This window comes from Oryzias melastigma, linkage group LG7 (genome assembly GCF_002922805.2).
Source record: "Oryzias melastigma strain HK-1 linkage group LG7, ASM292280v2, whole genome shotgun sequence".
NCBI lineage: Eukaryota > Metazoa > Chordata > Actinopteri > Beloniformes > Adrianichthyidae > Oryzias > Oryzias melastigma.
The window spans coordinates 7,075,651-7,090,745 of NC_050518.1; the positions used below are offsets into that span (position 1 = coordinate 7,075,651).

Here is a 15,095-nt window from a genome sequence, read left to right on the forward strand (position 1 = left end):
GATGGGCCAATATCGTTTTTCCTTGCTGATACCAATAACCGATATTTCCCCAACTGTAGCCGATTGCCGATATTTGCAAATACTGATATTTAGGTGTCCACAATAACACCAAGTTTAGATTTGTTGTTTGTTTCTTTAAGCACAACTTTTCTTTTACTACACATCCACATTGTACTTGATCTCTTTAACATACAGCAAGGGACCTCATAGTAACAAGTATCACTTAAAAACTTTGAGAATATATCTGAAAACATTTAGATTATTTACTGACTATTAGACATAACTGTAAATCATAAGAATTCTATTGCTGGGGATCTATTAGGAACAACATATATCTGTATCTTGTATAAAATATACATGAGAACAACAATTATTGACTATTAGGAACAAGTATCCATGATGTCAAAAATTAAGTGTATCTGAAAACAGTCAGAACAATATCAGTGTTTTTTTTATTGATACCAATAAACTCAAATTACGCAAATATTAGCCGATACTGGCACCGATATATCGCCTATCCTTACTCTGATTGGGTCTTTAATTAGTGTAAACATATAAAAAATGTATTTTACTTGTTCTGTCTAGCAGCTGACCAAACTACTTGTGTGGGACAGATTTTACGTCTACAATCAAGGGCTACGAATCTTTGGACACAGGAGGTGCATATTTATATAAACCCCTTCTGTATTTGAGGCTAAACTTTATATCTACCATATTTCTCTTTTTTTGGACCGGATGAAATAAAGTGCATATAGCAGGGGTATTCAAGTCTAGGCCTCACGGGCCGGTGTCCTACATGTTTTCCAACCAACCTTCCATTGAAGCTCCTTATTGGCTAAACATACCTGATCCTGGAAATTAGCAGCCNNNAAAAAAAAAAAAACTAACTAAACATTTTACCTCATTGTTCCCAAGATCACTAGTGTAGTTTTAATTCATAAAACATAACGTAGGCTTCAAAAAAGGTTTTAACTTTCAAATATTTGGTTTGAAACAATCATAGCAAGAGTTATGACACACAAATTCAATTATACTTTGAATGAATCCCTGAAAAAATGTGTTTTATTTATTTTAGCTTTTCCTGTTTTTTCTCCAGATTTTTTTCTCAGTATTTTGACTTTGTTTTTGAATTTTTAAATTTTTCTTTCGTCTCTACACATTTGACTTCTGTTAGAAAACATAAAACTCTTTTATCTCAATTTTTGCAGTAAAAGAATTTACAAAATGTTCTGATCAGAATTAACTTTTAGGAAGGAAAACTAAAAAAAATGGGTTATACTTAAAGATAGGAATTAAGTAGTGCCACAAAAACAGTTTCAAGGGTAAATTATTAGAGGAAGTTGTAAAAAAAAAAAAAAGAAGAAATAAGAAAAAAACATAAAAAGGCTCACACTTTTAAAAGCATCAACATTGTATTTGCCCCTTTTTCTATTCAAATTTAATGATAAATACATTTGTGTCAGTTTGTGTTTGATTTCTATATCCTGGAATCTTCATTTCTGAAGTTTCTTTACAAAAACTGTTGTCAAATTTATGATTTTAAATAAAACAGTACAGTCAAAATCACAAATCTGTCACAACCTTTAACTTCCTCAAAATGACTGCTGAGCTATAAAAGTTTATTAGAGTAAAATAAGAAGAAACGATTAGGAGTACAGAGATGCAGGCACGTTGGGATATACGCTCATGTACACAGAGTGGTTTATTTGGCGTCAGCTTTTATCTTAATTTACACTTTTTACACATCAAATCAAAACATGAAGGAAACGTAAGAATATATTTACAAGAATGTTCCGCAAAGCTGCAGCAGCGACACAAGTAGCAACGTTTTAATAGCTCAAAAATAAACATTATCTTTTTGTTTTGTTCCACTCAAAAACTAAAACATCATAAATTTCCTAAAACATTCAGGTACATTTCCTTGAATAACATTGTCTTGCAAGTCGAAGCTGCGGAGGCACATAAAGTCTGAAAAACTGCAGGTCAGACAAAGCCAGTTGAACTGAATTCCTAAGTGCATCGCCTCTTTAAATAAATGATGCAATAATGTGTGTTTACAAAAAGCTGCTGCCATGAGCAGATGACGCTGCAGAGGAGAGGAGGCTTTATTCACAGCCGGGTGAATGCATGAATGCATGTAAAAGTTGAGGTCACCGTTCCACCACTTTTAGTGGTTTCTGTTTGTCCCGTTCCACAGGCTTTGATGCTTCTACTCGGAGAAAGTCACGACGTCGTACTGGACGCCCTGTTGCTGCAGCTGCTCCAGCTGCTCGGGTGTGGCTTCGGTGTAGACGGTCTGCGTCTGCACCATGGCTGCGTCTGCGACAGCTGCAGGAGTAAACACGAGTTTGTCCTTGAGGGGATGATGTTCTCAAGCTTTATTGAGACTAAAACATTTAAACGTTTGACCCTAAGAAAATAGATTTCATTATTTTACTAAAAAGTTTTAAAAGGTTGAAAGCTTTTTAATTAGCTCATTTGAAACTCATAAATAGTATTTATTTGTAAATGTATAATCAGTTTTTGTGTGTGTGTGTGTGTGTGGTTTCTTCCTCTTAAAATATGTTTTATTACTTTAATAATATCAACCTACATGGAAATCAGCCTATGCCTAAAATCTGGCATTTGTCCTAAAAAATAAGTATTAGTAAATTATAATTTACTAATACTTATGGCCACATATTGCATGGTAAACTATTTAATCTGACCTGCCAAGCTGTAATAAACCAGTTTGATAACCGGTATTGTTTTATTTTCCATGTAGTTCCAGTGTTTCCCTCTAGATGGCGCACTACAAAGAAATTCACTCTCGTTCAGGCACAGAAAGATATTCTCATGTAGTGTTTGAAGATTTGTTGTTTTTATGATATTCATGTGTGATTTCTAAGTTGGACAGTCTTTTTTCCCAATTATTCCAAAACCACATGAACGCAGCACTTCCCTGAGGAAAAGTGAAAATGGCGCTAAAATGAGAACAAAAACCACAGTTCTGAAATCAAAACTCTAAAATACAGTTTTTAAAGTAATGTTCAATAGAGATTAAGGCATATTTTTGTCCAGATCCTGTTATTTTTTTTTTTTTACAAGATGAATTATTACCAAAATGTGCTACAAATCTGCTCCTGGTACAAATTTTGACACATTTTAGAGCCCTTTGTGTCCCAGGCGCTAGAAAGGTTGCCCATCCCTGTCCTAATAAGGAAGTGTTCATACAGATATTAGGATAGATCACCTGTAACAGCAGAGTGAGCAGCAGCTTCAAGGTCTTCAGGATTCACTATCTGTTGTTCACAGTTGACTGGCAGGTACTGGATCTGACCATCATGACTAACAGCGATCTAGAAATGAAAAAACATCATCTAAACTTCATAGTATAGGATTTTACAACTTTCAGAAGTTTCTTCTTAAGGTGGAATGTTTGACTCACTTGTTGCTCCGGCTCGTATTGGATGATCTGTCCGTCTGGCATCTAGGGAACAATTGCAGATAGTCTCACTTTCAAAAGCAAAAGCGGTCTAACAGAAAAAGGTGAAATGAGACTCACCTGTATGTGGTTACCATCCGCTAGCACTACGTATTCCTGAGGGATCAAGAGCTGCACTCCGTCCTGTGAGATTATGTACTGGACCCGAAACAGCAAACGTTACAAAAGAGAGCGACAAAAACAGAGAAAAAAAGAAAAAAATCCTTTTAAGGTTTTGTTTACAGACACCACATGTGATCAAATAATAATGATTTATAGAAGGAAAACAATTTGATAAAAAGAACTATTCTTAAACCTACTACAACTAAAAGCTGCTAACCTCAGTCACCTGGTTGTCTCCGGTCACAAGCTGCTGAACTGCTGTCTGCCCATCGATGGTGGTTATCTGTTGGATGTATGCACCTTCCTCCTGAATAATGCAAACACTTATTAGAATGAAGACACCTCTTGTGTTGTGGGTGTCTTGTGAGCTGTTACCTGGTCAGACATGGCCTGATCCTGAGCTACAACTATGTGATCCTGTCCCAGTGCCTGCAGTTCCTCTGGAGTGATCACTCTCTGATGTGCCTGCAGGGCTGTAGCATGCACACACAAACATGAGTTATTTCAGCATATATAGTTATTTTCAGCCTGTTTGTTTGTTATAGCTGTGGATCTTTACACTGCAGCGTGGCCAAAGCCTCCTCATCACTCTGCACGATGATGGTTTGTTGAGGCGTGGCGGCGCGGCCTTTGCGAGTGGAAGGATCCTGACTGTGGAGGCGCTCCATGTGAAATTTTAGATGCCCGTTACGATTGAACCTAAAGACAAATGCAGGATGACGGTCGTTTTAGAGCTTCATTTACATCTAAATCAAACGCATGTGTTGTCACGGACTGACCTTTGACCACAAAGGTTACAAGTAAATGGTTTCTCGTTGGTGTGGGTCATCATGTGTCTCCGTAGGTCTTTCTTGTTCTTTGAGGCGAAGCTGCAGCTTGAGCACTTATGAGGACGCAGGTAGGAATGCTGCCCCATATGAGCCTGTTGATGCAGGTCAGAGGGACAAACACTCATTAGTAGATTCAACAGAAAATAATTCTCCTAAAAGTCTCCACAGAAATGCACTCGCCTTCACTTCAGGCCAGGAGGTGGAGGTGAAGTCACAGTCTGGACACTTGAAGGTGTTGGGATCCAAGTGCGCCCTCTTGTGGTTCTCCATGTCGGAGCGTCCGTGGAAGGACTCCATGCAGATGCGACAGGAAAACCTCTTTGTGCCGAGGCCGGGAGAGCCCACTGCAGAAGGAGAAGCTGGAGCTTCGCTGCTCAGCTGGCAAAATCAAAGTCGGAGAGAAATAAGCGACTGCATCTATATGTGACACAAATCAAGACCTTTCCAGTGATGGTTACCTCCACTTGTTGCAGGATGCCATCAGCCAGAGCAGAAGTCAGATAGTACTTGTCCCCTTTCAGGCTCTCAGATCCAGAGACTTCTAGAATCTGAGAACTGTTCTCTCCGTTACTGGAAAGGTATGAGATTATAAAATTAGAAGTAGGGAATCAATGAAAAAAAATTAATTAATCACAAATCTGGAAAATATTAATCGTGAATACTTGTCATATATTTTTTTAGTTCGAGTATTTGCCAGCTAGTTATCATGTGCAAATAATCACATTTTGAAATCACACACAAAATTGTACATTTAGAATGTTTATTTTTAACCCTTTTGAAATTTAGGGTCTAAAACTCAGTTTTTGTCTACTTTTAAATTATCTGTATTTTGAATTTGATAGACTACCTGCTTGCTTATTTAGTATCATTTAATCAGCACAACCACATCTATGTGACACTATCTTTATTTTGTCATTTTTCTATATTGTATTCTCACACTAGACATAAAATCATACAAAAACAGAAATTCAATCTGGAAAAATGGGATTCATTTTTCTGTGGAAACACCAAACATTTTTACATGTTTTTTTACAACCTAGACTCAAATTTTTGGATGCAATTTTATAAAAACAATCAGAATAAAATTTGTCAACAAACTAATCAACATATTTTTGAATGAAAAAAAAACAACAAAAAACAATCCAGGCGAAAGTCACAGATTTCTTTGGGACACATATATTTCTGTTGATAGAGGAACCTCACAGACCTCACAGCTCCATGATGAAACATTTCTTATGTGGATTCAGCTTCCAGGCAGCTCAAAAAATAAGAATTTCTCACTGCTGTCCATTTGACATTTTTCCTGGAATTCTGATTTTTTCATCTTTTTCTCATAAATGTTCTTTCCTGCACTTGTGAAAAATAATAAAACATTTTTTTTGAGAAGTTTGATCCAGCTGGATTTCAGATCGGCTTGACTGGAACCTACACAGGTGGGGGCGTGTCTGTTCATTCTGAACTGCTTGCCTCCATTACGTCGGTGGCGGGACTATCGTGGAGAACCGCTGAGTTTCCGCAATTTTTAGACAACGCCGGTGCTTGCTACTGTGGAAAAAATTCATGTTGGTCCCCATCCCAAAATAAAATAATGGCCGGTTTCCACGATGTTGGATTTCTTATAGTAGACAGCTCAGTTTTGCTACACTCCCTCCACCCCCACCCCAGACTGACGTTCATTCTCCACCTTATATATTAAAATTAAAGATCGTTTATGTCCAAAAACTACAAATAAATGCTATATTATCTCTTTAATTTAGTAAAATCTCAATCACAGAATGAAAAAAAGTTTTCGTTAATTTTAGATGGAGTTTTATTACGCTGATCTCACAGCTGCACCGCAGGACGCATGAGGGCATTAATAAATATAAATAAATAAATATTAACGCATCTATTATGTTCTATTAATTGCTACGTTAACACGCCAACTTTAAAAGCCCTAATTTCTACAGCTGTGTGATTCAACCATTACCTGTAAGTGGGGTTGTGTATTTCTGTAGCAGCTTGCTCCTCCACGCTGAAATCTTCCGCCGCCTCACAGGCTTCGATGGCGATGTGGGTGAGCTCTCCTGCTTCCGAGGTGGCGGCCTCGTAGGCCTCCTGCAGCACCGTCTCTCCATTCTCAGACACGTGGAAGGTCACGATCTTTTGCGTCTGACCTGCTGCTGCTACAGAACTCAACCCATTTTCCAACGTTTTTCCATCCGACTTCAGCACTGCTACCTGTGGAACACAATCAGTTTGCTCAACATCTACGACGGCTTCTCTATCTAACGTAGAGAGGGATGTTTTAATGAACCTGTAAGCCGTTTCCTACTAGTTCTCGAGCGTTGCTCATGTTCAGCAGCAGGTCCAGGGCGTTATGAGGAGAGAGGTCAGAGGATTCGGCTGAGGAACACATTCAGACATCAGCAACTCTCAACTATGGAAACAAACTTATCAGAGAAGTTGCCATAAACAACCATCACTTACTCTGTTCATAAATGATCGTAGTGTTTCCTAAAGCGTCCTGAGACACTGAAGCTTTATCCATCCCCTGCATGGCCTGCAGGGTTGCAGAATCCACTGTGACCTACGGAAACATGGGGCATTATAGCCTGGACTTGAACACAATCCAAAAACTTAGAACAAACTCACTATAGTATTTTGCAAATCCTGTGTTTCGTCGTTCTTTTGTTTGAGATCTTCGATCTGCTGCAGGCTGAAGAAAGGTCTTCGTCGCCTCATCACAGGCTCCTCAGGGTGAGCCACGCACCAGTCTTCGAACTCCTCCGGGTGGCGGCACTGCACGTGTAGCCTCAGGTTCTTCCTGTGCTTGGTCGTGAAGTGACACATGTCGCAGGAGAAAGGTTTCTCTCCTGCACACACATACAACACAACACGAATGCTAAACATACAATTCTTTAAAAATCTCCTTGAAGACTTTCTTTAGAAGAAAATATAATTTGAGGGCTATTTTTAGGTTCAAGTTATGTAAAATAAATATTTCCTTCTGTTTTCTAGGAATAAAACTTTGGAATTGTTTGTACAAAGATCTTAATGAGTTAATACTGGTCTGTATCTGAGTTTGCTGCATCTTAAGGTCTTATTATTTTATATCCCTCACTTATCCTAATACCTGAAAGTATACATTATTTGGTCTTATTGTTGTGTTTTTTATTGTTTATCTCTCATGATCAGTGTTCCAGCTGATAGTTGTTAATATATGGCCACCACTTCTATTCTACTCAGACATGCTTTGGAAGACATTAATGAACACACTGACCTGTGTGCTTAATAGCCAGGTGGGAGACCAGAAACTCCTCTTTGGATGTGGAGTATTTACAGTAGTCACACTTGAAGGGTCTGTCGTTGGTGTGGGACAGCTGATGATTGAGCAGCAGCTTCTTGTTCGAACACGTATAGTCGCAAAACTCACATTTAAACCTGCCGAACGCACAATAAATCATTAATACCCATGACATTACAGCAATCTCCAAAAATGAATTGATGTATTTTAGTCAAAATGTGCTTTCTAAAAGTTGGGGTATTTTAGGAACTGACTTGTTTTCTCCAAGACTCTGGATGTGGGTCAGCAGATGCATTTTAAATGTGTACCGCTTTTTGAAGGATTTTCCACACTGTAAAAACAAAAAAATAAACAAAAAACTTCAGACCTTTTCAGTTAAATTTTTTTGCAAATCTGTTTTTTTTTCTCCTTAAAACATATTTCTGACCTTGTCACACATGTGTGGTTTCTCTGAGCTGTGGGTCTTCATGTGCTGGGTGAGCCTCTTTTGCATGGGGTAAACTCGGCCACACACGGGGCAGGGGAACTCCGACACCTTTGGTGCCTGGAAGGATACGTTACATAGTTTATTTTAGCATTAAGTTAATCATAACTTTAAATTAAAATAGAAACATCTGCCTTTTGATCAGAAAAAGGATTAAATTATGCATTATTCTATTAGAGCACATTAAAACAATACTATAATAAGATTCATAAAAAAGTTTTCTTACCAACTCAGTCTTTCTTTTCCTGCAAGACAGAATAGAAGTGATGAATCAGATGTTCCACAAACGTTTAAAATGTGTCTTTTAAAATATGTCTAACTTGTCTTTGTTGTGAACCACTGAATGTCGGATGACGTCTTTCCGGTAGACGCTTGTGTAGTCACACTCCTCACATTTAAAAGGCTTTGTGCCTTCATGGTTGAACATGTGTTCCTGAAAAGAAAACATAAATTAGTTGGTTAAAAAAAGATGAAACGTCAAGAATGTGACTTGTTTTCTCTGCCAACCTTGAGGGAGGACCAGCGTTTGCAGCGATAGTTGCACTTCAGACATTTAAAAGACTCCGGGTGATTGCCTTCGTGGGAGTTCACATGAAAGCGCAAATCGTCCTGAGTTAGGAACCGGGAGCCACAGATCCAGCAGTTGTGGGGTCGCAGGAGAGGCTTGAAGGACTTATAGTAGCGACTGAAACATTAGAAGAGAGGTTATCTCTATGTATTGTCCTACTTCCTAATCCATTTTAAGAGATTTAAGACTTACTTTCGATTAATGTATTTCTTATATTTCTTGCGTAAAAAGCGCTTGGATGGTCTGCCACGCTTTTTGGGGAAAAACTCCTCCTCTGGCTGCGAGTTGGATGAAGGGTCTTTGTTCTCAGAGTCAGACTGGCTTATCGCTGCTTCAGCTTTGTCTCCGAGAGACAGCATCTCTGCAGAGTTACCCAAACCAGAGGAGCTAGCCTCCTCAGGGGTGCTAGGATCTCCAACTGGATTGGTGTCGACGCTCTCTGCTTCTGTGAAACAAAACATTTAGAAGTCAGAAATTCTGAATTCAGACGGTTGCTTTGCTCAAACGAACTGAAAGCTAACCTTTACCGCTGTGGGCTTCATCAGAAACACAGTACTTTCTTGGACGGCCCACTTTTCGCCGAGGTCGTCCCTTTGAGGAGGACGAGGAAGATGAGGAGGAGGAAGAGGAGGAGATGGGAGTAGAGGGTTTCTTCAAAATAGCTGGAGGTCGTCCTTTGCCGTCATCATCAACAGGGTTGTAGTCACTGTCCTCTGCAAGTGAATGACCAGCAGAAGAGGGACATTAAAGTTTACTGACTGAATAAATGCATTTAGGGTGAAATCGTTTTTTTTTTCCTCTCCTGACCTGCAGGATCATCAATAGCGCCAGCATCAACGACTTCATCCTCTTCCTCTTCTGCTTTTTGAGGTTGAGCAGCCTTCATCTCTGCTGCCCTCCTCTCCTCCGCCGCCTCCCTCTCTGCTTTCTGACGGGCTAAAGTTTCACTTTTAGGAGGACGTCCACGTTTACGCTTCTTCGTTGGTTCTCCTACAGAGAAAACAGACGTGATAGTGACTCCCAAACACAGCGGTCACACGCTGGATGATCAGAAAGCCTACCTGCAGGTTTGAAGTGCTTGTCCTTCATGTGGTTGATGAGCGTATCCTTGGAGGCGCTCTTGTACGGACACATCTTGCACTTGAACTGCTGTACGATGACCACCTCCATCAGGTCCTCTAGCTCAGCCAGGTTCGGTGGCTGGCTTCCAGAACCCTCAGCTGCAGGTGGCGTTTTCGCATCTCTGGACTGTTCGGCATCGTCGTGGGAACCTTGGGGCTCTTCCTGTCGAGGAGAGCTCTGCTGGGCCAGCAGAAAAGACACGTATGTGCCACTGCTGCTAATATAGATCCCACTTTGGCTTTCACTGCACTCCAGAGCCTCGGGGAGTCCACCAGAACCAGCGGTGTCTGCCTGCGGGGGCTCTGAGGAGCAGCTGTCATCAGCATAGACAGACGCCTCCGGCCCGTTGCTGTTCTCCATGTAACAGGAGTGCTGGGGCTGCTGCTGAGAGTGCTGTGGCTGGTCGGGGTCCTGGTTTTGCTCGTCGTCTTCATCTCTTGACTGGTACCTGGAACATCCTGGCTGCTCAGAGTCCGCACATCCTCCACTGTAATCAGCCCCGTATTGTCGTCTTGTCTGGGTCTTGTGGTCTGCGCTGCTGTCAATGTAATGGCGGGAGTGCTGCGGCTTCTCTCCGTCATTAATTACACACTCAAAATACCCATTGCTGCATTCTACCACATAGTGACTGCGGCTGGTTGGATTCGAGTCCGCCCCGCTGCATTCCACATACCCCAGCATGTCCTGATCACTGTTATTCCCACTGTAGTCCGGAAAGCTCGACTGAGAGCGGGTCTGGTCAGGTTCTTCAACCGAACACTGCACATAGGAGGAGGAGGACTCCTTTGTCTGGTCTGGGCCATCTGCACTGCAGTCCATGTACTGGGAGGGATGGGAGTGTTGGGGTTGGTCCGGCTGACTGCTGCTGTCCTCTGGGTAACCGGAGTATCCGGGCCGATCGTCGGGCTGGTCGGGTTCTAGACTGCCCTGCAGGTCTCCTTGATCCAGACAGGTGGATGTTGGACCTTCAGGGAGAGCTTCAATGGCCACACGATTGGAGAAAGAGGAGGATGACATCTGAGCCACCATAGGAGCTCCTGCATCAAGCAAACACATATTGATAATTGGAGAAATTTCCTTTGAAGAAAGCACAAGTTTTGTTGTGTCTCAGTAACTCATTTTGGTTTAGGGGCCACATTCAACCCATCTGATTTCAATAGGCCCAGGCCAGTAATTTAAAAGCAAAATAACCTACAGTGAACTTATTATCTGTAGCTTTGGTTTTGTTTTGTTTTTTCTCAGTAAGAAAAAAATGCCGAAACAACCTGGTAGCTTAATCACTTATTATTATTATTATTATTATTATTAGAGCTATTATTATCTTTTTGATGACACTTTGGTGATTGTGGTGTCACACCTGATCATTTTTAAAGCAACTTAACAGCAGTGAAGCTGGCAGGGAAACTAACTGCACGTGCTAGCAAATAAATGTTGTTTATTTCTTGCTGTGCAGGTATTTCTTTTCCTTTGATCCCCCTAGCGGCGGAATTGTGCATTGTAGCAATTTCTTTAAATAACCATATCTTGCCACAGGAGAGGGGTAGAAACTTGCCTTTTTTTTTTTAAACATCCCTATATTTTTCTCTTCATGACTGGGCGGCCTGTGCGTCGTATGTTTGACACTCCTGATTTAGGGAATATTGAAACACAAATGAATAGGCAAATGTGCAGTTACCATCATCTGGTCCTTGTAGTATCAGATACTGTGTAGTTTCTGCACCTCCATCTTCTGCACTGGTCACAGCTATGCATCCTTAAAAATACAGAGAATGAATTATAAATCTGATCCATTTTCAAAGATAACTTAACACCAAATGTATCCTGTGCATACCATGCAAGAAAAATTAAGAACATTTTGGTGGAATATACCATTCATTATATCAGGGCCAATAGTGGATTCTATGATCTTATCAATGGCAGAGCCCAGATCGGATGAAGTGGAGGCTGTGGAGTCAGAAACCACCATGGCTCCTTCTGACACGGCGCTGGAGTGGACCAGCACTTGTGCTGATTCAGACACCAGCACTGACTGGGTCACAGTGGACACACTGGTGGACGGAGCAATGGAGGACGAGTCTGGGAGGTGGACTGATGAAACTCTGACATCGGTACTGGAGCTGGTTTCTGGAATGAACACCTTTCCAAGAAAGTAAATACAACAATGTTTCATGAACAATCAAGTTTATTGTATTATTTATTCCAACAGGAATGAATGAAATGAACTTACCACAAGTCCCTCTGAGCTCTGTCCCACGTGACAGTCTGACTCTGGGGCGGGCGCATGGGGGGCAGCAGCATCACTGCTGTCTGCGGACATGGCCTCGGATGACTCCATACCCATCCCACTTTCAGACGGCTCCTCCATCCCTGAAGGCCCTGCATCACTGCTGCTCTCCACCTCATTGTCCTCTGCATCCATAACTTTGACAAATCACAAAGTTCAAGATCAAAAGCTTTTATTTTAAACGTGACTCAAACAGTATCAACTGAAGTGAAGCCCTTATGGGATTTAGACAGAGATTTGAGATCTCAGTTCTTAGTCTCTTCTTCAGCACCAAGATGTGCACAGATCCAGCCCCCCAGATCATTTTATTTTATTGTTATACATGGCTCAATGTTATCTTCCTTAATTTACATTTTTATAGTAAAAAAAAAAAAATTGTTTTAAGAGTGTTTAATAAATGTTTATCATGTTCAGCCTTCTACCTAAGGTATGTTTTGGATTTTGGCCTCCTGTGTGATTGAGTTTGACACCCTTAGTCTAAATTATTGTACACAATGTCCAGTATTTAACTGCCTTAAATCCCTGATAGCCAAAAATCTAGTTGATTTTGCCATTTTACATATATTAAACACTAAGCCTGACTCCACTACATCAATGGGGATGATATGGAACAAAGGGAGTCTTTAAGTGAAAAGCTCATCAAAGTATTTCTGAGTACTTGTGAGTTAAAACCCCAGACAAGAGGAGAACTGCATGAAGAAGCTGATCTTTGCTACTTTCCATCAAATCACTGCTGAGTTCATCTTTAGCACATGTATCTTAATATGGAGCCAGAAGCCCCACGAGACTCATGTTGACCTGCACATAATTCACATGTCCTCCAATGTGTGGCTAAATGAAGGTGTCATAAAATGTACACAATGTTGACGATTAAAAACGATCTTTAAAAACACTGTTGTTTCATTGGTCAACAGTATAATAATCGGTGGAAAATGTTTATGGCTTTTTAGCCTTAACGTACTTGATGCAATTTTTGCTTCAGCATAAAAAGGTAAGAAAACATTGACCACAAAATCCTTGATTTAACGGTATTCACATTCTATTTGGTTGTATTAATAAGGACAAAAGAATTCTGCTTTTGTTTGACAATTTTATTATTTTACATATATTTTTAATTCACAAATGCTCTTTTTTTAATAAGCCTGACCTTTTTGATTTCCAGAAATGATTGGAATATTTTGTCAATCCCTTTAAAGACTAAAATTAAGACATTACAAATCTTTAAGATTATTTATCAGTTAATTCAATTTAGTGCCCTTTTGTTTTAACTATTTTGAGTTGTTTTGATACATTACAATTGTTCTGTTGTTGTATATTGTTATTAATTTAGGTTTTATTCTCTTATTGGCTGCTCAGACTATATTACTGTATGTTGCCTGTAAGCTTGTATAACGCAGTAGGTTTTGTGAGTTTTACTGTGATATGTAATGTTGAATTGGTTAATAAAAAGAGAAAAAAAAAACTACAGACAACACAAATAAGCTTTTATATTAATCTTGTACTTTTATTTTCGTGGTTTCCCACCTGTTATTTTGGAGGTTTATGATTAGCTCAACTTCGTGATAAACCATCTAACTTTAAAATAGTTGGTCCCCCCAGAAATACGATGAAAGACACCAGTTTGACAGCTATCCTTCATCGGTATAACTGAGGAACAATGGAGGAAGTTAGCATCAATGTATGTTTGGAGTAGGAGATTCCAGGCTTTTTATGCGACAGAAAATAGCCAACTTGATGACAAATTGAAACCCTCTTTATTTTATGGATAAAATGGCCACACGTTATCTCGTTTGAGTCCTTAAGAGCCACATTTGACAAAAAATTGCCTTCGACCACAAATGCTAATGGTTAGCTTTAAGCTAGTTACGTAGCTTTGTCGTTAGCTCAACCCGTTTCTTCATTACAACAAAACTGCATATATCAGTATACTAAAGAATAGTTTGCATCTATTTAACATACTATATGCATTGTCAAAAATGTATTAGCACCCGTGCATATATCAAGTATCCATACATATTTGAATCAGCACCAAATTATCGAAAGTGTCGCGTTTGGGCGTTTTGAGCTGGCCTAGCTGCCCTTGATCCTGCCTGCTTCGCGTTGCCACTCTCCTCCATAGACGCCTTTTTTCCACTCAGGCATTCTGTAAGCTCTACTGGTCAGGGGACCTCGAGGGCCTCAGCGGTGACAGACCGCCCAAATACTCTCCCTGAAGAAAATTATTTAAAAAATTCCCTCACCATCTCGAGAGTCATAGTGATTTTTCTTACCGTGAATCTTCGTGTAGACGAGTGTCGTTTAGCGTAGAAGCGCTAAGTAGAGCTCAAAATGGGAACTAATAATGGTTGGTTCTTTTCAGTCGGGCGCCATGAGTGTCTCCTCGCTTCCTGTCCGTCCAACCGGATCTTATTTATGCTTTGGTTTATGACTGCGTTCTCCGCCATCCCCGCGTTATTTTTCGGTCAGATCTAAAAAAGCTAATCTCTCTTAATATTTGTTCGTTAATCAACGCGTCTGTGGGGGAAATAGCAAAACTCAACAGATGTATCATCTTGTGGACTAGTGTTTTAGCGGCGGAGTAATACGATTTCAGACGATTGACTCTTGGTGGGACGCAAAAAAAAAAAAAATACAGAAACGACAATTTTATCTAATGTTCTTGAGAGGCTCTTAACACAAATCATATATTTTTTCAGGCTTCAATGATTTTGTAAAATGATGACGTTTAAAACTACTTAAAAAAATATTTTCTAACCAAAATATGAAAGCTCCAATAGTGGACTTTGCATAATAGGAAACATAATAATAATCCACGTTTGAAATTAAAAGAACAGTTTATACAAAGTATTTTTAAAAGACAGAACTGCTGAAAGGGAACAGCAATATATATATATATATATATATATATATATATATATATATATATATATATATA

The 15,095-nt window shown here is 39.8% G+C and overlaps 1 protein-coding gene across 5 annotated transcripts; it reads right to left on the minus strand.

Moving 5' to 3' along the window:
- Positions 1-1,592: 1,592 nt before the first annotated feature.
- On the minus strand, positions 1,593-14,967 carry LOC112159030 (zinc finger protein 335). Of its 5 annotated transcripts, none has more exons than XM_036212691.1 (28): positions 14,431-14,967; positions 12,104-12,297; positions 11,746-12,013; positions 11,552-11,629; positions 9,816-10,913; positions 9,562-9,744; positions 9,282-9,467; positions 8,947-9,199; positions 8,694-8,871; positions 8,507-8,619; positions 8,413-8,431; positions 8,130-8,246; positions 7,957-8,033; positions 7,679-7,839; positions 7,051-7,271; positions 6,886-6,985; positions 6,713-6,801; positions 6,386-6,636; positions 4,875-4,986; positions 4,597-4,794; positions 4,366-4,508; positions 4,146-4,285; positions 3,962-4,059; positions 3,804-3,893; positions 3,545-3,622; positions 3,428-3,469; positions 3,233-3,338; positions 1,593-2,328 (listed from the first exon to the last, which is right to left on the minus strand). In XM_036212691.1, the coding sequence occupies exons 2-28, from the start codon at positions 12,293-12,295 to the stop codon at positions 2,210-2,212; spliced, it is 4,710 nt and encodes a 1,569-aa protein (XP_036068584.1). In that variant the 5' UTR covers positions 12,296-12,297; positions 14,431-14,967; the 3' UTR covers positions 1,593-2,209. The 5 variants fall into 5 exon arrangements, with proteins under 5 accessions (XP_036068584.1, XP_036068586.1, XP_036068585.1 ...); XM_036212693.1 differs by having other exon boundaries at positions 6,731-6,801; positions 9,276-9,467; XM_036212692.1 differs by having other exon boundaries at positions 3,813-3,893; positions 9,276-9,467.
- Positions 14,968-15,095: the final 128 nt, after the last annotated feature.